Source organism: Panthera leo, chromosome D2, assembly GCF_018350215.1.
Source record: "Panthera leo isolate Ple1 chromosome D2, P.leo_Ple1_pat1.1, whole genome shotgun sequence".
Lineage (NCBI taxonomy): Eukaryota > Metazoa > Chordata > Mammalia > Carnivora > Felidae > Panthera > Panthera leo.
The window spans coordinates 50,899,290-50,927,208 of record NC_056689.1 but is presented as its reverse complement, the minus strand read 5'-3'; the positions used below and the strand labels follow the sequence as shown (position 1 = coordinate 50,927,208).

The 27,919-nt window shown below is 42.3% G+C and overlaps 1 protein-coding gene across 1 annotated transcript; it reads left to right on the top strand.

Annotated features, from left to right (window-relative positions):
* The first annotated feature begins 11,841 nt into the window (after positions 1–11,841).
* Positions 11,842–21,196, top strand: ANKRD1 (ankyrin repeat domain 1). Its single transcript, XM_042908341.1, has 9 exons — positions 11,842–12,073; positions 12,748–12,927; positions 13,818–13,955; positions 14,085–14,192; positions 15,655–15,753; positions 17,310–17,408; positions 17,617–17,715; positions 17,854–17,952; positions 20,508–21,196. Exons 1-9 carry the CDS (start codon positions 12,047–12,049, stop codon positions 20,616–20,618), a joined length of 960 nt encoding a protein of 319 aa, XP_042764275.1. The 5' UTR covers positions 11,842–12,046; the 3' UTR covers positions 20,619–21,196.
* Positions 21,197–27,919: the final 6,723 nt, after the last annotated feature.

Below are 27,919 nucleotides of genomic sequence, written 5' to 3'. Positions count from 1 at the left end.
AGGCAGAGTCTTTAAGAATCAAAATTCAGAGACTGGGATAAGGATCGCTTAACTGCCTCCTCCACCTTCAAGAAGGTATGTATGTAGTGGGGAGGGGCCAAGATAGCAGAACAGTATGGAAGTTTTTTTTTTTTTTTTCATCTCTCTTCCCTTAAACGTAGCCAGATCAACACTAAACCATCTTGCACACCTAGAAAACTGATTTGAGGATTAGCACAACAATCTGCACAACCTGAGCCACAGAATTCAGCAGGTATGTGGCGTAGTGAGGTGAACTGGGGGAAAGAAAAGCCAAGGAGGACAGGAAGCTGTTTTTGCTTGTGGAAAGAGGATGGAGACAGGGAGAATATGGAAAAAGCACCTCCCCCCAAAGCAGCTGGCAAGAAAGTGGAAAACTGGAAACAACAGCAGGGACTGAACAAAAAAGGGAGAAAGGAGAAAGGAGAAAGGAGAGGATTTAAATTCCATTAAGGCTCTATAAACAGGGGGAGTGCAGAGTTGGAAACTCCACAGCTCGATACCTGGCAGTGCTCTAGTGGGAAGGGCAAATGCCCAGGAGCAGAGAGCGAGGTCCTCGGGGTCGTCAGGCCACATGGGGAGAGGTGGTTCCCTTGCTGGGAGGACATTTGCTAGAGGCTGTGCAGCCACCCCACAGGCAAAGATCCCAGAGGACTCTGGAAAACAACCACATTTGCTGGTGCTGGAACAAGGACCTTAAGTGAAGCTTGGTGCCAGGTGTGTGTTGTGATTTTTCCATAATCCCTGAAACACTGCTGCTACATGATTGCGTGAACTTTTTCCTGGGGTGGGCTGGCACCTGTCCACAGTCTCTAGGCATCAGCAGCAGCACGGTCCCGCAAATGTTCCTGGATGCAGCCGGCACCCCAGCCATTGCTCAGTGAGACCCTCCCCCAGAAGGTCAGAACAGGTCAAAGCCAGAGTCCCTCAGAAGTGAGGGGTTGGGAAACACAGCAGTATCTGAGATAAAACTCAGGAGGGAGGTACAGCCTGGTAAACCTGACGGCTTAGTCACGGACAGTGTAAAAGCAGGGAGTGGACGGAAGTTGGAGACTGGTGCACAATTGCTGACCAGGGAGAACAGAGTTCCAATACTGGAGACTGGGTAGCTGGGTGACACCATTTTCACCCCTCCCACGCATGCACATACAGATCTACAGGCACCACAACAATCCACCCCAGTAAGCTATGTAATGCCATCTAGTGGAGAACGGAATCGTTACACTAAGCCCCACCCAACTGGGCCAACCTTGCTCTTCAGGAACACAAGTCTCTCTACCTGCTTAGTTTACGGACTATAAAGTGCTTTATAGTTTGACTTCTAGAGGAAAACGATGTAATTTTAATCGTATTTCAGTCTGTTTGCTGGTCCATCTATTCAATTTCTTTTTCTTTTTCTTTTCTTATTCTTAAATACAGAAAGAAAAAATTTACTTTTATTTGCCATTTTTATTAAAAATATTTTTCTTTAATTTTTCTACCATATTTTTTACTTTTTGTAAATTTTCAAATTCTATTTTATTTCCATCATTTCATTTTCTTCTATTTAACTGTCTTCATTTTTTCAAATTTTCAAACATTTTCCTTTTTTTCTTTCTTGTTTTTTCGTTTCTTATCTTTCCCTTTTTTCTTTAATCTATCAAGTTCCTTTCAACAACCAGAACAAAACACACCTAGGATCTAGTATCATTTATTTGACTTTTTGTGTGTGTTCTTTTTAATTTTTTTAATTTTAATTTTTTTTACCTTATTAATTTCTTTTCTTCCTTCAAAATGATGAAATTAAGGAATTCACCCCAAAAGAAAGAACAGAAGAAACAATAGCCAGGGACTTAATCAACACAGATACAAGCAAGATGTCTGAACCAGAATTTAGAACCACGATAATAATACCAGCTGGAGTTGAAAATACATTAGAATCCCTTTCTGTGGAGACAAAAGGAGTAAGAGCTAGTCAGGATGAAATAAAAAATGTTGTAACTGAGCTGCAATCATGAATAAATGCCACGGCAGCAAGGATGGATGAGGCAGAGCAGCCAATCAGCAATACAGAGGACAAACTTATGGAGAATAATAAAGTATAAAAAAAGAGGGATACTAAGGCAAAAGAGCATGATTTAAGAATTAGAGAAATCAGTGACTCATTAAAAAGGAACAACATCAGAAGCATAGGGGTCCCAGAAGATGAAGAGAGAGAAAAAGGGGTAGAAGGGTTATGTGAGCAAATCATAGCAGAAAACTTTCCTAACCTGGCGAAAGACACAGACATCAAACTCCAGGAACCACAGAGGACTCCCATTAGATTCAACAAAAACTGACCATCAACAAGGCATATCATAGTCAAATTCACGAAATACTCAGGCAAGGAGAGAATCATGAAAGCAGCAAGGGAAAAAAAGTCCTTAACCTACAAGGGAAGACAGATCAGGTTTGCAGCAGACCTATCCACAGAAACTTGGCATGTCAGAAAGGAGTGGCAGGATATATTCAATGTGCTGAATCGTAAAATATGCAGCCAAGAATTCTTCATCCAGCAAGGCTGTCATTCAAAATAGAAGGAGAGAAAAAAAAAAAAAAAAAAAAAATAGAAGGAGAGATAAAAAGTTTCCCAGACAAACAAAAATTAAAGGCGTTCATGACCACTAAACCAGCCCTGCAAGAAATTTTAAGGGAGACTCTGAGGGGAGAAAAGACGAGTTGAAAAAAAAAAAAAAAGACCAAAAACAACAAAGACTAGAAAGGACCAGAGAACACCACCAGAAACTCCAACTCTACAGGCAACATAATGGCAATAAATTCATACCTTTCAGTACTCACTGTAAACGTCAATGGACCAAATGCTCCAATCAAAAGACATAGGGTAACAGAATGGATAAAAAAAAACCAAGATCCATCTATATGCTATTTACAAGAGACCCACTTTAGACCTAAAGACACCTTCAGATTGAAAGTAAGGGGATGGAGAACCATCTATCATGCTAATGGTTGACAAAAGAAAGCCGGAGAAGCCATACTTATATCAGACAATCTAGACTTTAAAATAAAGATTGTAACTAAAGATGAAGAAGGGTAGTATATCATAATTAAGGGGCCTATCCAGGGACGCCTGGGTGGCTCAGTTGGTTGAAACTCCGACTTCGGCTCAGGTCGTGATTTTGCAGTTTGTGGGTTTGAGCCCTGTGTTGGGCTCTGTGCTGACAGCTCAGATCCTGGAGCCTGCTTCAGATTCTGTGTCTCTCTCTCTGCCCCTCCCCTGCTCATGCTCTGTCTCTCTGTCTCAAAAATAAATATAAACATTAAAAAAAATTTTTTTTAATTAAGAGGTCTATCCACCAAGAAGGCCTAACAATTGTAAACCTTTATGCTCCATATGTGGAGCACCCAAATATATAAATCAATTAATCACAAACATAAAGAAACTCATTGACAATAATACCATAATAGTAGGGGACTTCAACATCCCACTTACAGCAATGGACAGATCATCTAAACAGAAAATAAGCAAGGAAAATAAGCAATGGTTCTGAATGACACACTGGACTGGATGGACTTAACAGATATATTCAGAACATTTCATCCTAAGGCAGTGAAATACACATTCTTCTCCAGTGCACATGGAGCATTCTCCAGAATAGATCACATATGAGACACAAATCAGCCCTCAACAAGTACAAAAAGGTTGAGATCATATCGTGCATATTTTCAGACCACAACGCTATGAAACTCAAAATCAACCACAAGAAAAAATGTGGAAAGATAACAAATACTTGGAGACTAAAGACCATCCTACTAAAGAGTGAATGGGCTAACCAAGTAGTTAAAGAGGAAATTAAAAAGTACACGTAAGCCAATGAAAATGATAACACCCAGCCCAAAACCTCTGGGATGCAGCAAAGGCGGTCATAAGGGGAAACTATATAGCAATCCAGACCTTCCTAAAGAAGGAAGACAAGTTTCAGATACACAACCTAACCTTACACTTTAAAGAGCTGGAAAAATAACAGCAAATAAAACCCAAAACCAGCAGAAGACAGAAAATAATAAAGATTAGGGCAGAAATCAATGCTATCGAATAAAAAAAAAAAAAAAGAGTAGAACAGATCAATGAAACCAGAAGCTGATTCTTTGAAAGATAAACGAAATTGATAAAGCCCTAGCCAGTTTGATCAAAAAGAAAAAGGAAAGGACCCAAATAAATAAAATCAAGAATTAAAGAGGAGAGATCACAACCAACACAGCAGAGATAAAAACAATAATAAGAGGGGCGCCTGGGTGGCGCAGTCGGTTAAGCGTCCGGCTTCAGCCAGGTCACGATCTCGCGGTCCGTGAGTTCGAGCCCCGCGTCGGGCTCTGGGCTGATGGTGGCTCGGAGCCTGGAGCCTGTTTCCGATTCTGTGTCTCCCTCTCTCTCTGCCCCTCCCCTGCTCATGCTCTGTCTCTCTCTGTCCCAAAAATAAATAAAAAACGTTGAAAAAAAAATTAAAAAAAAAAAAAAAAAAAAAAAAAAAAAAAAAAAAAAAAAAAAAAAAAAAAACAATAATAAGAGAATATTATGAGCAATTATACACCAATAAAATGGGCAATCTGGAAGAAATAGACAAAGCCTAGAAACATATTAACTACCACAACTGAAACAGGAAGAATAGAAAATTTGAACAGACCCATAACCAGGAAAGAAATCGAATTAGGAATCAAAAATCTCCCAAAAAACAAGAGTCCAGGGCCGATGGCTTTCCAGGGGGAATTCTACCAAACATTTAAAGAAGCGTTAACACTTACGTTCTTGAAGCTGTTCCAAAAATAGGAATGGAAAGAAAACTTCCAAACTCTTTCTATGAAGCCAGAATTACCTTGATTCCAAACATAGATGAACATAGATGTAAAAACCCTCAACAAGATACTACTAGCCAACTGGATCCAACAATACATTTAAAAAATTATTCACCACAACCAAGTGGGATTTATACCTGGAATGGAGGGCTGGTTAGATATCTACAAAACAATCAATGTGATACATCACATCAATAAAAGAAAGAACAAGAACCACATGATCCCCTCAATAGATGCAGAGAAAGCATTTGACGAAATACAGCATCCATTCTTGATAAAAACCTGCAAGAGTGTAGGGATAGAAGGATTATACCTTGACATCATAAAAGCCATATATAAAAGACCCAACGCTAATATCATCCTCAATGGGGAAAAACTGAGAGCTTTCCCCCTGAGGTCAGGAACAAGATAGGGATGTCCACTCTCACCACTGTTATTCAACATAGCATTGGAAGTCTTAGCCTCAGCAATCAGACAACACAAAGAAATAAAAGGCATCCACATCAGCCAGGAGGAGGTCAAATTTTCACTCTTTTCCAGATGACATGATACTCTATATGGAACACCCAAAGATTCCACCAAAAAACTGCTAGAACTGACCCATGAATTCAGCAAATTTGCAGGATATAAAATCAATGTACGGAAGTTGGTTGTATTTCCATACACCAATAATGAAGCAAAAGAAAGAGAAATCAAGGAATCGATCCCATTTACAATTGCACTAAAAACCATAAAATACCTGGGAATAAACCTAACCAAAGAAGTGAAAAATCTATACACTGAAAACTATAGAAAGCTTATGAAAGAAATTGAAGAAGACACAAAAAAATATTCCATGCTCCTGGATAGGAAGAACAAATATTGTTAAAATGTCAATGCTACCCAAAGCAATCTACATATTCAATGCAATCCCTATCAAAATGACACCAGCAGCATTCTTCACAGAGCTAGAACAAACAGTTCTAAAATTTGTATGGAACCAGAAAAGACCCCGAATAGCCAAAGCAATCTTGAGAAAGAAAACCAAAGCTGGAGGCATCACAATCTCGGACTTCAAGCTGTATTACAAAGCTGTAATCATCAAGACAGTATGGTACTGGCATGAAAACATACATTCAGATCAATGGAAAAGAATAGAGAACCCAGAAATGGACCCACAAACGTATGGCCAACTAATGTCTGACAAAGCAGGAAAGAATATCCAATGGAATAAAGGAAGTCTCTTCAGCAAGTGGTGCTGGGAAAACACAACAATGACATGCAGAATAATGAACCTGGACCCCTTTCTTACACCAGACACAAAAAGAAACTCAAAATGGATGAAAGACCTAAATGTAAGACAGGAAGCCATCAAAATCCTCGAGGAGAAAGCAGGCAAAAACCTCTTTGATCTTGCCCGCAGCAACTTCTTACTCAACACGTCTCTGGAGGCAAGGGAAACAAAAGCAAAAATGAACTAGTGGGACCTCATCAAAATAAAAAGCTTCTGCACAGCAAAGGAAACAATCAGCAAAACTAAAAGGCAACCGACGGAACGGGAGAAGATATTTGCAAACGACATATCAGATAAAAGGTTAGTATCCAAAATCTATAAAGAACTTATCAAACTCAACACCCAAAAAACAAATAATCCACTGAAGAAATGGGCAAAAGACATGAATAGACATTTCTCCAAAGAAGACATCCAGATGGCCAACCTACACATCACTCATCATCAGGGAAATACAAATCAAAACCACAATGAGATACCACCTCACACCAGTCAGAATGGCTAACATGAACAACTCAGGCAACAATAGATGTTGGCGAGGATGTGGAGAAAGAGGATCTCTTTGGCACTGCTGGTGGGAATGCAAACTGGTGCAGCCACTCTGGAAAACAGTGTGGAGGTTCCTCAAAAAATTAAAAATAGAACTATCCTACAACCCAGCATGGCACTACTAGGTATGTATCCAAGGGATACAGGTGTGCTGTCTCAAAGAGGCACATGCACCCCTCCGCCCAATGTTTATAGCAGCACTATTGACAATAGACAAAGTATGGAAAGAGCCCAAATGTCCATCGATGGATGAATGGGTAAAGAAAATGTGGTATATATATATATATATATATATATATATATATATATATATATATATATATATACACACACACAAAGGAGTATGACTCGGCAATCAAAAAGAATGAAATCTTGCCATTTGCAACAACGTGGATAGAACTAGAGGGTATTATGCTAAGTGAAATCAGTCAGAGAAAGACAAACATCATAAGACTTCACTCATATGAGGACTTTAAGATACAAAGCAGGTGAACATAAGGGAAGGGAAGCAAAAATAATATAAAAACAGGGAGGGGGACAAAACATAAAAGAACAAACAGAGGGTTGCTGGAGGGGTTGTGTGGGGGGGGGGGATGGGCCAAGTGGTAAGGGGCATTAAGGAAAATCATTGTTGCACTATATGCTAACTAACTAAATTATTTTAAAAAAAGAATTTATGTACGTATATTTACATACACATTCACTGAAATCTGTATCTTATGCTGGTATTCTCAATGCTGGCTGGAAATTAGAATCAACTAGAGAATTTTTTTTAATGCCAATACCTGGATCTTAGGGCAAAGAGTCAGATTTCATGTACCTGGGGTGAGGCTGGGGTATTAGCATCTTTTAAAAGCTTCCTAGCCAATTTTAAGATGCACCCAGCCCTGAGAACCACTGGGGAATACTAATTTATACCCGAGGTGCCCTAGCTGGCACATTACACTTGTTGTGGTTAGGATTTATAAGATGCCAATCAGCTGTGCATGTTCCAGAAGAGGCTACCCCAAGCACTTTAACTATCTTTACCTCTCATTAGTACTGAAGAATTCTTTGTTAATTAGCATTAGAAATGGTACAGATTATTTGTCATCGAAAGGAGGATTCAAGACATGCGGTTTGGCTAGAAGAGCATGTAGCAACCCTGCTAGGTGTCAGCTAAATATGGCGCTGCTCTGGGTCAGACGTTCTGTTATGGCCCTTGGAGACCTAGCCCCACAGTGAGTACGAGGACTCTGTCAGATCGTGTATCGGGCCATACCTGAAACGTTCTGTCATCTGATTGCACCAGAAAATCAGCCAAAACGTGCTGCTAGGATGCGGTGTCATTTGCCTCAGCTGAACCTTGTATGCTGTTTGCTGTATGAGGGCCTAAGATGGGGCTGGCTTCATTGAGCGTGCAGAACAGTCTGTGTGGCTGTGTGAGCCTATTGGTTGACATGGATTCAAGTGTGTAGCAGAATTTGGGTTGCGACATGTAATTTACTAGAACAAAGCACCTGCTCTAAGGTGTGGCGGTGAGAACTACAGCCCTCACCTACCTCTCTCGCCAGGGGCCACCGATACCCACAAAAAGGAAGCTTGTGCCCTGTTGCTTACAGCAGGGTGCATGCACTTTGTATCCAGAGCCCTGGGTAGAAGAGGACTTTAGTCTTGACTTTGTCCTTTGAGAGGAGGTGAAGACAGATACCACAAGCCTGCTCAAAATGTCCCCAGGCTGTTCAGCTTTCCAAATACAGGTGATTGCATTCCCCGTTGGTGGTGGAAGGGAAACAACCTTGAACCTTGTTTGCTTCACTTTTATGACCTCCCTTTGGCATTTTCAAGTGTGTAACTGAGCCATGGCTTGGCTGTAAGGATACTTGGATTCCTAGTTAGGCAAAGTCAGCCACTTCTCTGAGCCAGGGGAGGTGAGTAGCAGCTGGCTCTGGGAAGGCTATTAAGAGGGACAGCAAAATGAGCAATTATAAGTGCGACAGTGGAACAAGGTGTCTTCTGAGCCAGAATCTGGCCACAGTCCTTGGAGTGCTTCCTTTTAGTATCGAAGTGGGGGTTCTAAGGACAAGGAGTGTTAATAACAATAAAATTTTATGTGCCATGAAATGCCTTTGATTGTAGCAAATAAAAGTGACTGTTTTGAAAAACAGCCTAAATATCCATAGATGGGAGAGTTGGCTAAATGAGCAACGGTCTGTCCACACAAGGAAATCCATGCAGTTGATTAAAATAATGAAATAGGTTTGTTTATGTTGGTAGAAGACAATTCCTAAGACATGTTATCGAGTGAAAAAAATCAAGTATCAAATCAACACTCAGTGAGACTGCAATTAAGCAACACTCTGTGTCATTTTTAAATTTTAACAATAACATGCATATATTACTTACAGAGTGGAGAAAATATAATAAGAGAAAAATCTTAGTAGACATATAATGAAGTACATAGAGGTACGGTGTCCAAAAATTTGGAGACATGAAATTGGCCTTGGAGCTGAGCTCTGGCACCACAGCCAGGGTGGTGTCTAGGCAAGTTTTTGGAACCCTGGGTGACAGTAAGTGCTGTATATGCTCTGCTCCCCTGCCTCACTTTCTCCAGCTGTAAAGAGGGCTATAATTCTGGCCCCACTCAAAATGCATAAACTCTGCAGAAACTGGGGAAAAGGTTCATGGGGGTAATTCCGGCAAAGCTCAGGAACCATTCCCCTGTTCATTCTGTCCATAGGTGGTTGACACTGGGTTGTTAAATAATTGTAGAACTAACTTGAAGGTTTTTTGTCTTAATTCATCTTGGATAGGAAAGGTTATGCCTAGTTTGAGAGTACGATCCAGCCAAATATACACTTTTCAGAACTTACCCCACTAGGTGAACTTTTACAGGAAGGAGGTTCTTTAAAAATTTGCCTCTAATTGAGAAGTTCTCAATTTTGATGAAAAGGAATGATTTGAAAATGCAATTTTGTCTTATGTGTTATTAGGGAGCTAAATGTATCTAGAATTTCTTCTTCTTTTTTTTTTAATGTTTACTTATTTTGAGAGAAAGAGAATCATTTGATGCAGGGCTCAACCTATGAACTGTGAGATCATGACTTGAGCTGAAATCAAGAGTTGGGGGTTTAATTGACTGAGCCACCCACATGCCCCTGGCACCACTTTTTGAAGAGACAATCTCATCTTGGTTTATAATGCTGACTGGATCAACATGGGGGAAAGGGGAGTGGAGAGGTCCGACAGGGATTTTGCTGACCTGACAATAAGGGAGGATCTTCCCAGCTCGCTCCTTTCTCTAGGTTCAGCCCGTTCGGTCAACCGTCCTCAACTGTCGGCCTCTGTGAAGTTCTTTTCAAGACTTCCTGGAGCTTCCCAGACAGAATCAGCCAGGCTTGAGGGGAAAACTCAGTGACTGGAGGAAGAGCAGAGCTTGATGAGCCATCCCCCCCACCACTGCTTGCATTTTTTTGAAGTGATCTGAACACTGAAGAGCCTATTACCTACCAGTTTTGGTTGGGCCCTGAGTGGGTCTAGGTATGAACTTTCCTTGAAAATCTGCTCTGTGCTCAGTGATTCTCTGTTCCTATTGGATGCAATCGAAACTCTTCAACCCAGTATCCACCAACCAGCTGTGTATCTGCAGCAAGTTACTCAACATTTCTATGCCTCACCACCCTCTGTAAAATGAAAGCACTGGTCTTTCTCAAACTTTGAGGGTACAAATAGCTGTGAGATTCCATATTCTAGACCCTTAAACACCCCCTGGCCCTTCCCCAAAGATGTCTCCTAATACTGTCCTCAGTTTGGGTCAAGCCTGGAACAAAAAGCCATGAGAAATGGTAGGAAAAACTAAAATGGCCACTTCTCACTTCGATGAAGAAATCAATGAAGACAGGAATAGCTGTGTCCACCTCAAAGAAAACACCAGGAGATTTCCTTTAAGTAAAACCCCTTTTAGGAAAGAACATTAGGGGACCAGAACAGATACGGGAGTTATTAGGAGGGTTCTTTACCATTGCTTTTCCTTTGGGGGTCAATGTCTCATTCTGACAGTTCCAGAAAATGTCCATGGGCTGATCAAGGGGAGAAGAGACTGGCAGCCATGTTTTGTGGGGTGGGTAAGTCTGAGGGGTGACAGATCCAGAAAGGTCAACATAGATCCTAATACTCCCCTCCATTAATACTACTTTTTCTCTCATTCTTCCCCTTTTTTCTCTTACTGAAAACACTAAGGTTCTGAATGGCTTTGAAGGTACAATCCCAATCTCTTCTTGAACCGTAAAAGGACCTAAATATTTTTACATGATTTAACGCCTCAGATGAGAAACCAGAAACAGAGGTCCTCTTCATCCCTCCCTAGAGCAAAGCTCTCTGCCCCTCTAGCGATGTGTCTCAAAGCCTGATGCATCAGAGTTATATGGGTGCTTTGAAAAATGCAGGTTCCTAGGACCCATCATAAATCAATTCAGAATGCCTGGAGTGGGGCCAGGGGATCTGCATTTTTGACAAGCTCCCACAGGCGAGTGTTTTACCGATAGCATCTGAGAACTTCGGCTCTATGACCTAATCGACACCATGCCATTGCTAATACTGATCTCCTATAATCTTTCTTGGGACCATCTGAATCAAAAAGGCTCCGGTAAGTATGCAGTTTTAGATGACAGCGAGCACGTAATGTGCTAATTATGGCCAGTGACACCATGAAATAAAAGTGCATCACTGAATGCTTTCAATTTCTTACAATGATGGTAAGATGGCATGTCATGGGGCCTTTTTAGCCCCAGACATCACTCCAGAGAATTCCAAACAGATATAGACAAGGGCCATTAGAACCCCGGATCCTTTCCTCTCAGACTGTTTACCCACGAATAGGATGTCCTGAAGCAACACTTCCCCCAAGTGAAGTGTTGATAAGTCTGGTTATCAGCAAGATATTATTGGCAGTGTGATATGCAGGGCATTTACATTTTCTTGATAGGGTTAGTCATATGAAAGCTGACAAAGAAGGAACAGGAGCAGTGCTGTGGTGCAATAGCAACAGACAGCTGTCCCCTGGCTTCTCGATAAATAGATGGCTCGCATTGCTGAGCGGTGTGGTCACCGCCAAAGGAATGGCCCTCTCACATTTCTTCCTGATTCACATATTAAGTGGGGTTACTGGTCATCCCCTCCCTCTTCGGCTTCCCAGACACTGAGTCTGGAATGAAAATTCACCTGCCTCTGAGTTGGCCACGGGTGGGGGCCGGGCTGTTACTTGGGTTCCCAGGTTGGAAGATTATCTCACCCAGCCCTCGCTATATAAGCTGGCCGGGGTGGAGGGGCTCGGCAGGGCCGACTCAAGGGATTCATTCCACGGGGGAATAAACACACAGACAAACCGAACCTCAGGCAGACATGATGGTGATGAAGGTAGAAGAGCTGGTACGTAAGACACGTTATTTCGCAGCGAAAATCAGTTCGGTCTTGATTTGTATTTGAAAATAGAAATGTCCTTTTATTCAGGCATGATGCGCAGGGACTCTGATGTCATCTACGGAAAATGGTTGGCTTATGTGATGAAATAAGTGAAACTGGAAAAATGGAGCTGGTAGTAATGAGTTCTCTATTTCCGATTTATTATCTTCTCCTTTGGTTTTCTTACCAAAGCGCAGATTCACAGGCAGGTATGAGGATGCCTCAGGGAAGAAGTTTTATTGTGAGGATATGTCTGGAAACTTTACAACTCAAGGCCAAATGTCATGGAAGAATTGGAAGAAATTATGAATGGAGCAATTTTAAATAATCACGGAAGAATTTTAAATAATCATGGAGGGGTGGCAGTTTTCCTAGGAGAAATGGGATTGAGTGGGTTCAAAGTGGGTTTAAACATATCAACCTAATCTAAGCCTTGATTTAGCTAGAGAAGAGGACGATCACCTGAAGGTAATCCTAGAATCCTGCCGCAGTGTGTCCCAGCCTGGGATCTGAAAGCACATCTCACAGAGGAGGCTGTCACCAGCCAGGGAGGACCAGAGCCCTCCTGCAGCATCCTCTTTGAAGAATGACTCCAGGACAGGTCTTGCTCCTTCTGACACTACAGTTTTCTTCCCTCATAGGTTACGGGGAAGAAGAACAACAGCGGAGAGACTGGGGAGTTCCTTCCCGAGGATTTCAGAGATGGGGAGTATGAAGCTGCTGTTACCGTAGAGAAACAAGAGGACCTGAAAACACTTCCAGCCCACTCCCTGAGCCTGGGGGAACAGCAGTGGAAGATCGAGAAAGAGCGAGAGGCAGAGGTAAGGAGATTCCCTGGATTCCACTAATGGGAAGTTGGGGACGGGACAGAGGAAAGAGGTGCCAGGCAGGAAGGAGAAAAGAGAGAACCAAATAAAAGCAGCCGTTCCAAAGATGTTTCTCTGCCAAATTCAAATCCATAAAGAGGCAACTTTTATAGGACAGGTTGTAGGAACTAATTCTTTAGCAAGACTATGACCTCTGGATTCCAAATCAATGACAGACTGTTCTATGATCATCTTCTGCTTGAAAGACTTGGAAAGAGAAACATGTCCAGTGACTTTCTGATGTCATACACGGTCTAGGTAGTCCGAAGCAAGAGAGACCTCTTTTTCTCAGTAATGTGGCTTGTGGTCCATGAATCATTGTTTGGCTGCGTTTACTATCTGTGTTGACAAATTCTGTGTTGCTGGGTGAATTTGCATCGCTTACTAATCACAGAGAAAGCATGCATTAGTTAGCAGTAGTCCCAGGACAGTCGGTTTCTTACTAAGCCACCTGAAAGAGATTGGCATTGATATTTCAGGGCTTAACGCTTACTGTTGGATTCTTTTGAGTTAAATAAAAAAGTCTACAGAAATCTGGGGTTTGTTTATGGAAAGGGTTACAAGATCGTCACTTATAGACTAGATCCTATCTCCAATTAGTCAAAAACTACAAACAAGAGATACGAAGGTGAAGGCAATTAGCTGAAAGATTAGACCCCAAATACTTGAGTAAGAAGTCACTAAGTCAAAATCAAAGATTAGTTTTAAAGTTGTTTTGTTTCTTCTCTTTTTTTGCTCAAACTGTTCACATACTTCTCTCAGACCTTGCACAATTTTGTTTAGACACAACCAGAATGCCTGTCAGTAGAACTCACCATATTTTGAAATATGGATTTCTTTTTTAGCTCAAGAAGAAAAAACTAGAACAAAGATCAAAGCTTGAAAATTTAGAAGACCTTGAAATAATCATTCAGCTGAAGAAAAGGAAAAAATACAGGAAGACTAAAGTTTCGGTCGTGAAGGAACCTGAACCTGAAATCATTGTAAGGACTGTCTGCTTTTTGTGGTACTACACGTCTGGCATTATGCTACAGGGGAAGAAATATCTGTGGAGGGTTTGGGCAAATGCTGGAAAGCTCGCGGTAACTCTCACGTTATTTTTTTGGCTTTAGACGGAACCTGTGGATGTACCTAGGTTCCTGAAGGCTGCCCTGGAGAATAAGCTGCCAGTAGTAGAAAAATTCTTGTCAGACAAGAACAATCCAGATGTCTGTGATGAGGTAAGGCTTACACAAAGCACTGCAAAATCCAGCTCATTAATTTTGTGTTTCTTATGCTTAACTTCAGCCTTGCTAACATGATGCCAAAAACCAATCCACCTGAAACAGTTTCCCCAGCTGTTACCACATATGCGGGTAGCATATTAGGATAGCACGGCAATCCAGAAAAAAGAGGCTGGATTAGCGCTGTGGATTGCATCTTTTTTTTGGTACTTCTGACTGCTTTTTCAGTTTGTCTATAACTTTTTATATTCCTGGGATAGTCTTTTAATAAGGCAGGGCCAACGAATCCCTTTTGGAGAAATACATAACAGCATCATCTTTTTTTTTTTTTTTAATAACTTTTTTCTTTATTTATTTATTTTGAGAGAGAGAGAGAGCATGTGTGCAAGTGGGGGAGGGGCAGAGAGAGATTCCCAAACAGGCTCTGCACTGTCAGCTCAGAGACTGATATGGGGCGCGAGCTCACAAACCATGAGATCATGGATGACCTGAGCTGAAACCGAGGGTTGGACACTTAACTGTCTGAGCCACCCAGGCACCTCAGCATCATCCTTGATTGGACCCAAACACATCAGCCTTACACAAGGAATCTGTGGACTGGAGTTCAAGTGGTGGCTCTTTCACTACTTGGCTATTTGATTTTTGGCAGCTAATTTGCTTTTTCTAGACCTCAGTTTCCTTATCTGTAAATAGAGCACACTGGAGTGAATAATGCCAACAATTGTTCTAGGCCAAATAGGCTATGAATCCATTCATACAAAGCCTTCTTCTACTCCTTTTTGCATCCTTTCCCGGCTGGAGAATCATTTCAGGCGGTGAACTAAAAATGACTCCTCCATTTTTTTTTAATTGTTTTTTAATGTTTATTTATTTTTGAGGGAGAGAGAGAGAGAGAGAGCGCGCGAGTAGGGGAGGAACAGAGAGAGAGGGAGACACAGAATCAGAAGCAGGCTCCAGGCTCTGAACTGTCAGCACAGAGCCTGACATGGGGCTTGAACCCACGAACCACAAGATCATGACCTGAGCCGAAGTCAGAGGCTTAACCCTCCCCCCAATCTCTTAAAAAAGAATTGAATGCTTTTTGATATTCAACCTAGCAACAGTCCCAGATGGAAGAAAGCCATCTGATCTGCATGGCAAATTCTACACAAACAATGAAGGCACAGAATTCAAGAAAGGGAAATGTCAGCATGTAGGTAGTTTTGAACTTTAAATTCATATCCCTCCACATAGACCTCTGAGGGCTTAGAAATGTACCTGTAGGAAACTCAAACCTCATTTGTAGGATAATTGTTCTAGTTCTGCAATTTTAGTAAATTTGACATTTCTAATTCCAAAAGAAGCACTCGAGTTTCTATTAATTAGGTCACTGGAGTCCCCAGCTCCACAGCCCTTAGAAGGATTTATGCTCATTTTTATATGCATCGCTGTCTCTCTTTTTAAATCTCTATTCTGACAGTATAAACGGACAGCCCTTCACAGAGCCTGCTTAGAAGGACACTTGGCAATTGTGGAGAAGTTAATGGAAGCTGGAGCCCAGATCGAATTCCGTGATATGGTAAATATATTTCTTTGTTTGGAAATGAGCCAAAATAAGTAGACTATACGCTCGTGAAAACCTACAATGAAAAACGGGGTTGATTGGATTGAAAATTGATCTGAGAGAACAGGGCGAAAGCTCATTTCTCCATACAAAGGGAAGTTGGGAGATGGGACTAGGTCATGTGGAAAGTATTTTCCATACATACTGAAAAGCAGAGGAGTGTTCCAGGGAAAAGAAGGCAGTGAAAGCCTCTGCACAGAATTCAATATCCTCATCAGAGAGTTGGGTCAGTATCAAGTCAGTAGCATTACTGAGAAGTAATACAGTCAGCACTTGCCTCTCAGTGTCCCTGTCCTTCCATTATCCACGGCAGTCTGCTCATGGCCCCGTGGCTGCCAGCAATGTGTCAGAATTCTCTAGCTGTACACCTTATATGATAGATGCCATCAGTGAGGTTGGGGGCTAAACTGCCTACGGAATGAATTGCATCTATGGAAAGTAGCTGCTATTCAGACCTCAATAACTCAACCACTGTGATTTCTACAAAGACCAGCAGACAGCATATTTCATGAACTGCAGATTGAGCTGGGAATAGGCTTTATTTATTTAAATGCAACTCAATTTGACTTTATAGCAAAGTGGAAAAGGGATATTAAAAAAAAAGAAAAAGTCCAAAGAACTTGAATGAAATTGAACCCAAAAGACGAACACACAGAAAAACAATAAAAAATAAATAAAGTTTGCATGAAAAGACGCTCAAATTCTTGAGTGTGTGATTTGGAAGGCCAGGAATATACCAGAGTGGGGAAGAGGGCAGCTCTTAAGAGTAAGGGCAGTGTGCAGTGACCACCGGCGGTGGCAGCTGAGTTACAGACGCTGTGCTGGTGCAGATGACAGCAGAGAACCAGCAAGAGATGAGACAAAACAACAGGGACACAGGAAGAGGTGACAGCTCCAGATTAAAATCTTGGAAGGGACTACTTGCATTCTGCCAGAATTTTAAAATGCGTTTGTCTAGAACTTCTGAGTCTATTTGGCAAAAGTGGATGAAAGTTCCGGGCAGATGTGGGTTTGAATATCTATTCTGATACTTGCTAACTGCGCTTCCTCGGGCAAAAAACTTGACTATTTGGGAGACTTGGTTTGCTCACCTGCAACATGAGGGCAGTCACACCTGCTGGGAGGACCAACCCATTGAAAGTGTGTAGCACCTTTCTGGCAAGTGGAAATTCTCTACAAGTTGTAGTTTTTATGCTTTTACCAAAAAAAAAAAAAAAAGAAAGAAAGAAAAAAGATTTGTTAGATTTGAGTTTTCTAACGATGCAAATACATGCACACAGATACACACATAGGACTGCATACACTCACGTCCACACACGTCCAGTTTAGCGAATGCATCTGGCCAGAGCCTTCTGCTACAATACTTAGAATTAGCAACCCAGAGGGGGACAATCCAGTGTCACCATGGATGCCTTAGCAAATCGGGTATTTCTGGCCCTCAGAACCAAGCACTAATTCCTCTGACCAGTTCTTCTTTACATTAAGTCGCACCCCTTTACCTTCTGCTATAGCTTGAATCCACAGCCATCCACTGGGCAAGCCGCGGAGGAAACCTGGATGTCTTAAAATTGCTGCTGAACAAAGGAGCAAAAATCAGTGCTCGGGATAAGGTATTTCTCCTCTTCTTGCTCCTCCCCTCCACCACCTTCCTCCCCTTCCCCTTTCTTTCCCAAAGCCACCTCACTGTTTGGGTCAGCTGGAAGCTCAGGCTGTGTGGGACACCAGAGTGGCCACTTGTCCCCCTCCCACATGCTTTGGGGTCTGGGATGGCCTCTGTCCCCGCACCCAGCGAATCGGTTGCATTCTTCAATTTCCCAGTTGCTCAGCACAGCACTGCACGTGGCGGTGAGGACCGGTCACTACGAGTGTGCAGAGCATCTCATCGCCTGTGAAGCGGACCTCAACGCCAAAGACCGAGTGAGTACCTGGGCCAAGCTCCGCCTCCTGCAACTTTGTCCCTCACTTATCTGGAATCCCTCCCCAAGCTAGGTGCCCTTGTGGGACTCACTTCCTGGCCTCAGGTCCACCTTTAGCCTGTTGACTCTGCTTCTCTAGGAAGGAGATACCCCTCTGCACGACGCCGTGAGGCTGAACCGTTACAAGATGATCAGACTCCTAATTATGTACGGGGCTGACCTCAACATCAAGAATTGTGTAAGTACCTGAACTAAGCCGTTCCTGCTTGGGGGCTTTCTTCTTAACAAAAACATATCTCATGTACTTGAAAATAGTCCCACAGCTGTAGGATTTCAGGGTTGGGGGCAGCCTTTTGATGTTTAAATGCCCTGTAACAATGTTGCTAACGTTGCCATGAAGACACTGCTAACCTTGGCAAGGTCACCTGGTCAGAGATGGGTGTAGCCCGCCATGACTGTTTTGGCGCTGGTATAGTGTCTGGTGATTCTTTTAAAATTTGGTCTTGAAAATACAGGTCAAATTGTTCCCTCTCCCAAGCCCAAGCCCAATCTGCCTTGGCCACCCCTGGCTGAGCCAGGCCTGGGGTAGTCAGGTATAAAGACAGACGCCATTCCTGAAGTGATAAAATTCCACATTGGTCAATGTGGCCAAGAGCCAATGAACTGAAATTAATCAAGATCTAATAGGAGTAATTCTGAGTAGTCTCCCCCACCCCCACCCCTTACAACAGCATGCCATGCTACCCCTTTCTTCCAAGGCTAGACATGCTGTTGCCTATATTTTTGAGATAATTTTTATCCATTCTCCACTTTGGTTTATCTGCATATCCCTCAAAATAATTTCCTATATTTAGGCCCTGAAAATGCTCGTATAAGTCCCTTCTACAAGTACGTGTTAATTTAGCTTCATCTGCAAGCCAGGGAATAGAACCAACTTTTTCTCATGGTCCCAATTTCCAGACAAACATCATCTAATATAAGCTTTAAAAATACCACTGAGAGGAATGGATATAAATTACTAAAGAAATAATTTGAAAGATTTGGTGGAGAATCACTTTACAAAGAAGGAAAAGAAAACCCCAGTCATCATATACTGTGAATAATTTCTTCCCCTTATTGTGTTACTATGAGACCGAGAGGAATATTTTATCATTAAAAAAAAAAAACCCACAAAACTGTCTCGGTGATAAGAACAAAAGATAAAAGCAGTAAATAGAGACTGCTTGGATGGGATTAATAGTAGGCTCCCTTGATAGTGAGATTGGTCTTATCTAATAATGTAAATAAATTACCAGAAAAAGAGATTTAATGAGATCTCTGAAACTGCAGAAAAAATGATTTCGTTTAGGCAGTGAGACACTACCAGCAGAAAGAAATAGCGTACATACTTGGGGAGACTGTGTAAGTAGCTAGAAAATTAGAAGATAAATTCTAACAGAGAAGAGTTGAAGGAACTCATGGAAGAATAGCCCAAAATATACCAACGGTTCTGAATTATCAGACCACAGCATAAGCGCCCAGAAACGATTAATGTCATTGGCCCAATGGCTGGATGTTGCCCAATGGACCTGTGAGCCATTGGACACCATCTTGAAGGGAACTGGAAATGACACACAATACATTATTCTATTGTTGTCCAAAACTCCGCCATCACGTGTCCGTGAGAGTGTTTCTCAAGGAAGATGCTACAGAGGTGGGAAGTTCCAAAATCAAGGTTACAGGGCCACTAGTTCAAATAAGTACATGGCAGCAGAGCACCTAAATTACTTAAATGGCGGCTGCAGGAGTCTGTGCACAAAACTTTAAAGGGCTTGTCCCTAGCCCAGTCCATTGCTGCTCTGTGGATCCACAGGGATCATGCTACCAATTCTTCTGATTTCTTCAGAGAGCTCACAAAGTCAGTTGGGAAATCTAATTTCCAACTGTTGCCAATTATGTCCAGCTTTTAAAAAAAAATCTAAACTCTGGTTGGGCCCAAACAAAACAGGTCTCTAGACTGATTTGCATCTCAAAGCTGCCAGTGTCTGAGTTACCGTCTCTGAGTTAGAGAGACTTCCAAATGAATAGAGGTGGAAAAATTTAAGACTTCTCATATTTAAAGGCAAGAATTGAGAAGTGACATGGTTTTCCTTTTTATAAATGTCTTGAGACACATGCATAAGGGACAAGGAATTTTGGTCTCAAAAGTTACTTCCACACTGTTGATGTCACCTCCAAGAAAAAATGAAATTTCCTGGGAGATCCCAATGTAACTTCTGAGCAGTTGTGAAAACTCTACCCCTCTGAGCAGTAATTGTTCTGAAGGGTACCTGAGGACACCAGCCAGGGTGTCAAAGCAGCTCACTTACCACCAGTTTTTATCAATTGGGAATCATTTTCCAAATTGATCGGAACTGGTTGTTGACCACCACTTCCCCGTGCCCATTCTGCAGGATCCTGAAGATGCATAGAGCCATTTTGTGAATTTCAAAATGACTTTGCATGCTCTTGCCATTTACTACCTAGGGACCAGGGATTTTTACCCAAACCTGGGATAGTCCCACAGGGAAAAACAACAACAACAACAACAACAACAACAACAAACATTGCTAATCTGAAATGCCAAAAGCATTACTGTGAGAAACAGTGAAGGGCTGATTTGAATATAAACTGCAAATCACTCATAGTGGAAAGCATAAAACAGTTCAATAAAGCATACACCTATCCATTACCTCATTAAACACACACACAGAGGATGCGAATTTATAAATGCCTCCCATCTGGAAGTCAAATTTCCTCATGTATTTTGATTAGGCTGGGAAGACCCCGATGGATCTGGTGCTACACTGGCAGAATGGAACCAAAGCAATATTTGACAGCCTCAAGGAGAACTCCTACAAAACCTGTCGCCTGGCCTCCTTCTGAAGGAAACCACGCCTCTTTCATCGTTGTTCACTGGCATTTTGAGGGCACGGCCCCAAAGAAGAGCAACTAGTCATAAAACCCAGCTTCTATCCACCTGTTGTAAAGCTGCACCTAATGAGGTTTTGAGAAAGCACGGGGCTAGAGGTATAGACATGTCCCTTAGTGAAGCACACTCTATTTTTATTTGTTCCTGGTTATTTATTTATTTATTTACTTCGACACCGCTGATACTCAGATCCTTCACAATCATCCATTTGGTGAGCAAAGCTTCATTTGTATAGAACACTTCAGATCCTTCCGGCAGATCTTGAACCATGTTAATGAGCAATGTGGTCAGTGTCTACTTATGTGCGCCTCGCTCGTGGAAGCTATTTCAAGGTGTTTTTAAAAGACAAGGGTGATTATTGCAGCCCTCTTTTCTCCTGAATTTTCAATGCTGAAGTTCGAGGCAACGGAAGGCATGACGTGACAGGAAAGGAAACCGTAGAATGAAAGGGATTCTGTGAGAAGGACGGTAAAGCCAATTGTTTTATGCCTGGGTCTGGTATTTCTTACCAAGTCACATGTGGTACCAAGGTGAAGAGAATGTTGTGAGTGTAAGGGGTGGGATGTAGTGACGGGAGTGGACCGCTGGGCCGTGCAGAGTTGAATCTGCTCGAAAAAGATGAAAGGGACTGCGAAGTGTAAATGTGTAAATGTATATTATGTTGTATGTCTATTTTATATTCATAATAAAAGCAAATTCTGAACCTCTAAGTACTTCTATGAGTGTGGTGGGAAAGAACCAGATGAAAAAGGCCATTTCGATGAAGTGTTTTTTTCTCTTCCGAGTTTTTCAGATTAGAAATGTCCTGTGAAATAGGACCTCTCAGTATTTAATGTGTACACAGACCGCCAGTGGTCTAAGCAAGACCACCTTGCTAGAATGCAGATTCTGATCCATCCCGTGGCGGGCAGGGCCTGGGACTCTGCATTTCTGATGAGCTCCCAGGTGATGCAGAGGTGGGGGTACACCACAACAGCACGTAGAGCAACAAGGCTGTGAAAACCATCGTCAAGATACAGGGGTGTTCCAGAGTTCTTTTGGCCCCAGTGATGGGGAGAAAGAGACCCCTGGTGGGCAGAGTGATTACTGCAAGCTAAACAAGGGCTCTTTACGAAGTTCCCATCAGGGCTAATCTGGGGTTTAGTGATTATTGTGGACACCGACTGTTGGTGTCAGAGGCTGCCCATGGGGAAACACACCTGGTCAATGCTATTTGACCTTCAAGGGGAGCCATTTTGTTGCCAGATGCTGGACCAGGTGCTAAGACCTGTGATGAGAAAACCGGATGGTCCTTGCCCTGCCTTCCTGGAACAGATAAATATTAAAGAAATAATCCTAGAAATATATAGGAATGGTCTGAGGTAAGTACAGCGAAGTAAAAAAACAGAGTCCTGTGAGAGTCTCAGCTGCAAAGGGCAGGGATGTCTACAGACTTTTCAGGGGAGTCTGAAGGATAAACTAAACCATTCAAGCCCAGTGTTCCAGACAGCAGAGAGACACAGGCAAGGGCAAGGTCATGGGAAAAGTCTGGCCCTTTAGGAAATGTATGAAGGCCAACGTGAAATGCTGGTACTGGTACCCCTCCCCTCAAAACTCATCCCAGATGGGATAACTAACACACAGCCTCAGCTTTGCCTCTAACACCGAGAGTGTGTACTCACACCGTCCACAACCAGAAGGTGTCCCAGTTAGCTGGTCATGGGCACCTAAGTTGTGAGGACAGTCTGAAATATTTTTGGGTCTTTTGTATCTAGTCTCCTAACCTCCAAAGGCATCAGGAGCTTCAGTCCCTCCGTTGTCTCCCTCCCTCTCAATCAATCCCCTTTTGCCATCCCTCTGTCCTCCTGCTAGGGTCCTGGCTCTAACTAGTCTTGCCTTAAGGCTCAGCATCCTCCCATTTCTTCCTAGTAAAGCACCTACGACGAGAGTCACAGTTCTCTTGCTGGTACTGGTGTCTCCCACAGCATAACTTAGTGAGTTATCATGTGACCAAGTTCTCTATGATACCTTCAAGTCCCCCTCCCCGCCAGAGCTGGGAGGGGAGAAGAGGGTAAGGGTTGAAACACTTCCGTGTCACCACAGAGAGATTTCCAGTAGCACAGAGGCAGAGAGCATGAGAAACAGCATGGGTAAGTCCCACTGGAACAAGGCCAGCTCAGTCACCTTCTGTTAATGGAAAAGATAAACGCTTTAGGCAAAACTTTCAAGTTTCTGTCACACAGGTGGTCAACTTGTAAGCTCCTCCTCTTCCCACCTGACCCAGCTCCTTGCCCACAATCTGTCTCTCGTCTTGTGTTTTCCTCAGTGAAGGGAATGTCCCATTGACCGACAGACTCCTGCTAGTTCTTGATTCTCTTTTCTTCACCCCTCTCTTCCAACCCACCTCCAAGTCTTCTTACCAAGAATCCTAAGCAGCTCTGTAGTCTGCCCACTTCCCCCATCCCAGGAGCCACACGTTCAGACGGCCACAGTGTCCCCCGGATTACTCAAATGGCCCCTTGCCCAGCTCCTGGCTTCTGGTTCTCTTCCCTCCAGTCTGTTCTTGAAGTTTCGGCCAGAGTGACTTTGCTAAAATGCAAATCTGGTCAAGTCATCCTCTTTAAAATTCTTCAGTGGCTTCCCGTTTCCCTTAGGATGAAATGAAAACTCCTTAATGTTTTCAAAAATCCTTGAAATCTGACTGCTGTTAACTCCCTATTCTCATCTATTTCTCATCACTTTCTTAGCTAAACTCTGAATTTCAGCTCTGGAATTTTCAGTTCTTACAAAACCCAGGCACTTGGTTTTCTGTTTTCATATACTGTGCCAGCTCCCTGGGAGGCTCTCCTTCCCACCCCACCCTACCCCACCATTTCTCCTCATTCCTCCCCTTCGGGTTAGCTGTCTTCTTTCCACAAAGCCGTCCTTGACCCTTACGTACACTGTGAGTCCCCCATCCCCACCTGGGTTCCTGTTGAACTTTGTTTTTAGTCCAGTGGTGTCTTACATCTATGGGATTGCCTTTACCCGTCAAGGGGAAAAAATCTCTCTCCCCTTGAAGAAGTAATACCTACTCACCAAGTATTAAGCCAATTAGAGAAATGAATAATGAAGAAAGCAAACACCCCCAATAATCCTTATTTCATACTATTTCTGTGCACATTACACATAGGCACTGTACATTTAGTTTTGTAACTTTGGTTTCAATTGAACAATTTAGTCTACACATCTATATAGATAGTATCCTTGTTTCAATTTACGATGATCACTTAACTAGGCCTATATTGGGCATTTAGGTTGTTTCCATTTTCCCATTATTTTACTTTAAGGTTTATTTATTTGAGAGAGAGAGAGAGAGTGGGGGGGTGCAGAGAGGGCATTTCCCATTATTTTAGACATTGTCCAATGAATGTCCTGATGCAGGCACCCTTTACACCTAAGCAGCTATTTCTGAAGAAATACATTTGTAGAAGAAATTTCCCCCAAATCATGAAGTTTCATTTTATACATTTTTATCTTTCTTTTTTTCCATTTTTTTAATGTTTATTTATTTTTGAGAGAGAGAGAGACAGAGTGTGAGCAGGGGTAGGACAGAGGGGAGACACAGAATTTGAAGCAGGCTCCAGGCTCCGAGCTGTCAGCACAGAGCCAGATGCGGGGCTCAAACTCACAAGCTGTGAGATCATGACCTGAGCCGAAGTCAGATGCTCAACTGACTAACCCACCCAGGCGCCCCTAAATTTTTTAGTTTTCAACCTGATCAGCAAAAGATCTATTTTTGGTGGATTTTCCTTGATTACTTAGAAAGTTCAGCAGCTTCATGTTTATTGAGCGTTTTTCTGGTTCAATCTTTGTTGCATTTTCTATTAAGTCAGGTTCCCTGGAAGCAGCACTTGGAATGAGGATTCTTGCGCAAGTGATTTATTGAGCGTGCTCTAGGAAGGCAACAAGGGAAACAGGACAGGGCAGAAGAAGAAACAGGCAGAGATGTGCTTTCAGGAGAAGTCTCTCCTCAGCCTTATCCCAGCTCAGGAGCATAAATCATGCCACAGAGGCCAGAAAGCCGGCTGGGAATGCCCTGCGTCAGGCATTGGCCTCGGGCCAACTGCAAGGGGTGGGGGGTGTAAAACCTCCCAGGCATCCCTGGGTAAGGTAACTTCCATCAGCCCAAGGGCAATGCTCTGGGGAAGAGTGAAGATCAACCATTAGTGCCCAAATCTGAAGCAGCTGGAGGAGGGGTACATCAGCCTGGTCAAAGGGACCTGTCGGACACTAATAGCATTTATCATGTTGCATATGTTTTTTAAAAACATTTTTAAGCTTTTACTAAGGATGCTAGACCTCTCTGCTCTATAAGATGCATTATAAATGCACTTTCCTAGTTGTTTGCACGTTTCTAACAGAACATTATATTTATATGTAAATTAATCAAGCTTCGCATTTCTGGCTTTGATGACCTCATTTAGGTTTCTTCCAACACAAGGTTGTTTTAGACAAAAAATGTACTTACCTTTTCTCTAGTATTTTACAAGTTTTTTTTTTAATTTCTTTAATCCGCTTGAATTTAGTGTGGTGTATATTGGGGAGAAGATAGGGATTAGGCTTTTTCTTTCCTAAATGATAGAACAATAGCTGATACTTAAAGAGTAGGTAATTCTGTCGACCGATCCTCCTTGGAGCCTTCTACAAATATAAATCTACTTACCCCTTGCAGTAGCACCACAGGTATGAAAATAGATGAAGAAAGTGAGGCACAGAGTGGTTATGTGATTTATGCAAGGTCCCAGGCAGTAAGTACTAGCAAGTTCAGATTTTAACACAGGCAACGTCTCGTCTTTGCACTTACTTGGTATGCCGCGCTGCCATTCCCACATAGGGAACCAGTTGTGCCAATGCCACTGAATTGAAAAGTCCCTCATTTCTTCTTACATTTGGAGTCATTCTGAACTCCCGACTCTTTCATTGATCTACATGCATTTTTGCACCAGTCATGCAGTTTTAATCACTAGGGTCCTGCTGTACGCTTTAGTATCGGGGCATACAAGTCCCTCCCAGTGTTTTTCTAAGAAACTTCCTAGCTGTTCTCATATTTATTCTTTCAAAATGTAGTTTAAAATCCAAACGTATACAGAAGCAAATATATGCAGACACTGTTTTGGATTTTATTAAATTCATACTCTGGGGGAGACTTTGGTGAACAATGCCTCCTCACGCAAAAAAAGAGTGCCTCCCTCTGTCAGTTAAGCATCCGACTCTTGATTTCAGCTCAAGTCACGATCTCAAAAGTTCGTGAGTTCGAGCCCTGTGTTGCACTCTGTGCTGACCATGCAGAGCCTGCTTGGGATTCTCTCTCTCAAAATAAGTAAGCTTTTAAAAACATTGCATGTAAAGAGTTTTCTTCACAGAGGTCCTATATATATTTTTATGTAGGCATGATCTGTGTCTTTGTGAAGAGAGTCATCTTAAAATGACATTTTATAGTAACTTATTAACTAAAACTATTACCTTTTGGTGCACTTAGTTCCTAACTGACCACTGCGCTGAACATTTATTTATGGTATTGTCATTTTGTTGCAATAAATCAGTAGTGCGTCATGTTCTGACAAGAATAAACCTCAAGAGGAAACCCGCCTGCTGTTCTCGCAGGACCGGCCAGCACGCCCTCCGATTTTGCAACAGGACGAGCACCTACGCGTAAGTAGAAAGTGGGCACAACTGCAAATACATAACAAACGTGCAGAAACAAAGAAGTACCTGCATTTCTAATCTTTTCCCAGTTGCTTCTTTTATGAAGAGGACAGTCACATCTGCAGTAACTTCCCTCAGTTATGATATCTGGTGCAACTGGGGCAAATAGACACACGTAACTAGTTGGCTGAAAAAGTAGACTAAGGTGGGGCATCAAAAGAGGTTGAACATACGACCCCTTAAATATTTTGAGTTTAAAATACATAAGTGCACACTCACATGCTGGTCTGTAAAGATGAGCGCCTGTTCTTGGGAGTATGGACCCTCCGATGGGAAATCTACAGCTGTCTTCTTGAGTCCCTGTCTCTTTAAAGAAGAAAGAGAACTTAAGACTTGAGCGAAGCAATCCAAGTGTGGAATTTTTACTGGATCCCCCCAAATCCTAGTTGTCCTGTTCACACCTACTTTGACAGCAGGTATGGTTTTTTTTTTTTTCGATGTTTATTTTTGAGAGAGAGAGCAAGCACGAGCAGGGGGAGGGCGCAGAGAGAGGAAGGCACAGAATCCAAAGTTGTCTCCAGGATCTCAGCTGTCGGCACAGAGCCTGACGTGGGGCTCAAACTGAGGACATATATATATATATATATATATATATGTTAACTAAAAATTGTGATAACTGTTGTGCTAGGAGAGACAAAAAAAGAATTCCTGGGAAAGCATCACCTTGGATTTCCTGGGAATTCTTTTTTTTGTTCCTCATAGTGCAATAGTTTTCATAATGTTTAGTTAGCGTATATTATTTTACAACGCTAGTCACAGTGGCATAAACAGACTTGTGAAGAAACACACACCTAACTTTCGGAGAATCCAAGTGGGGTGGAGGGAGGCGCAAACTGGCACTCAAGGAAGTGGCCGACTGTGGCATACGGGCTCAGCGGCGGCGGCCATCAGTTTTACAGAGGGGAATGGAGGTGACTAATCCATCAAATTGCTCAAGAGGAAGTCAGACAAAAATGCTTTGTCTTTAGAGACTTCATGCTTAATATAAACAATATATAAATATATATGGACACACATACATATGTGTGTGTGTGAAATATTCTTTTACTTGTGTTCTGCCCTGGTTATGATTACAACCAGGAGTGGGTTTTAAGTTTTATCAAATGTCTTTCTGGCACCCGTTAAGACAACTCTGATTTTCCTTATTTGACTAATAAATATGAAAAAGTACATTAAGAAGAACTGAAATATCCTCACATTCCTAGAATAAATCTCACCTGCCATGGTATACTGTTTTAATAGTTTCTCTTTACCAATATTTTACTTTAGCAACTATATTCATAAGTGAGACTGACAGAATGTTTTTTTTTAATTTTTTTTTTTTTTTAACATCTATTCATTTTTGAGAGACAGAGACAGAGCATGAGTAGGGGAGGGGCAGAGAGAGAGGGAGACACAGAATCCGAAGCAGGATCCAGGCTCTGAGCTGTCAGCACAGCCCGACAAGGGGCTCGAACTCACGAACCGTGAGATCATGACCTAAGCCAAACTCGGACGCTTAACCGCCTGGGCCGCCCAGGCACCCCAA

Bases quoted from the DNA above. Each gene is read 5' to 3' on its own strand.
- ANKRD1 (XM_042908341.1), top strand. From the start codon at position 12,047: ATGATGGTGATGAAGGTAGAAGAGCTG. The intron at 12,928-13,817 runs GTAAGGAGATTC...TTTCTTTTTTAG, and splicing joins AGAAAGAGCGAGAGGCAGAG to CTCAAGAAGAAAAAACTAGA. The intron at 17,716-17,853 runs GTGAGTACCTGG...CTGCTTCTCTAG, and splicing joins ACCTCAACGCCAAAGACCGA to GAAGGAGATACCCCTCTGCA.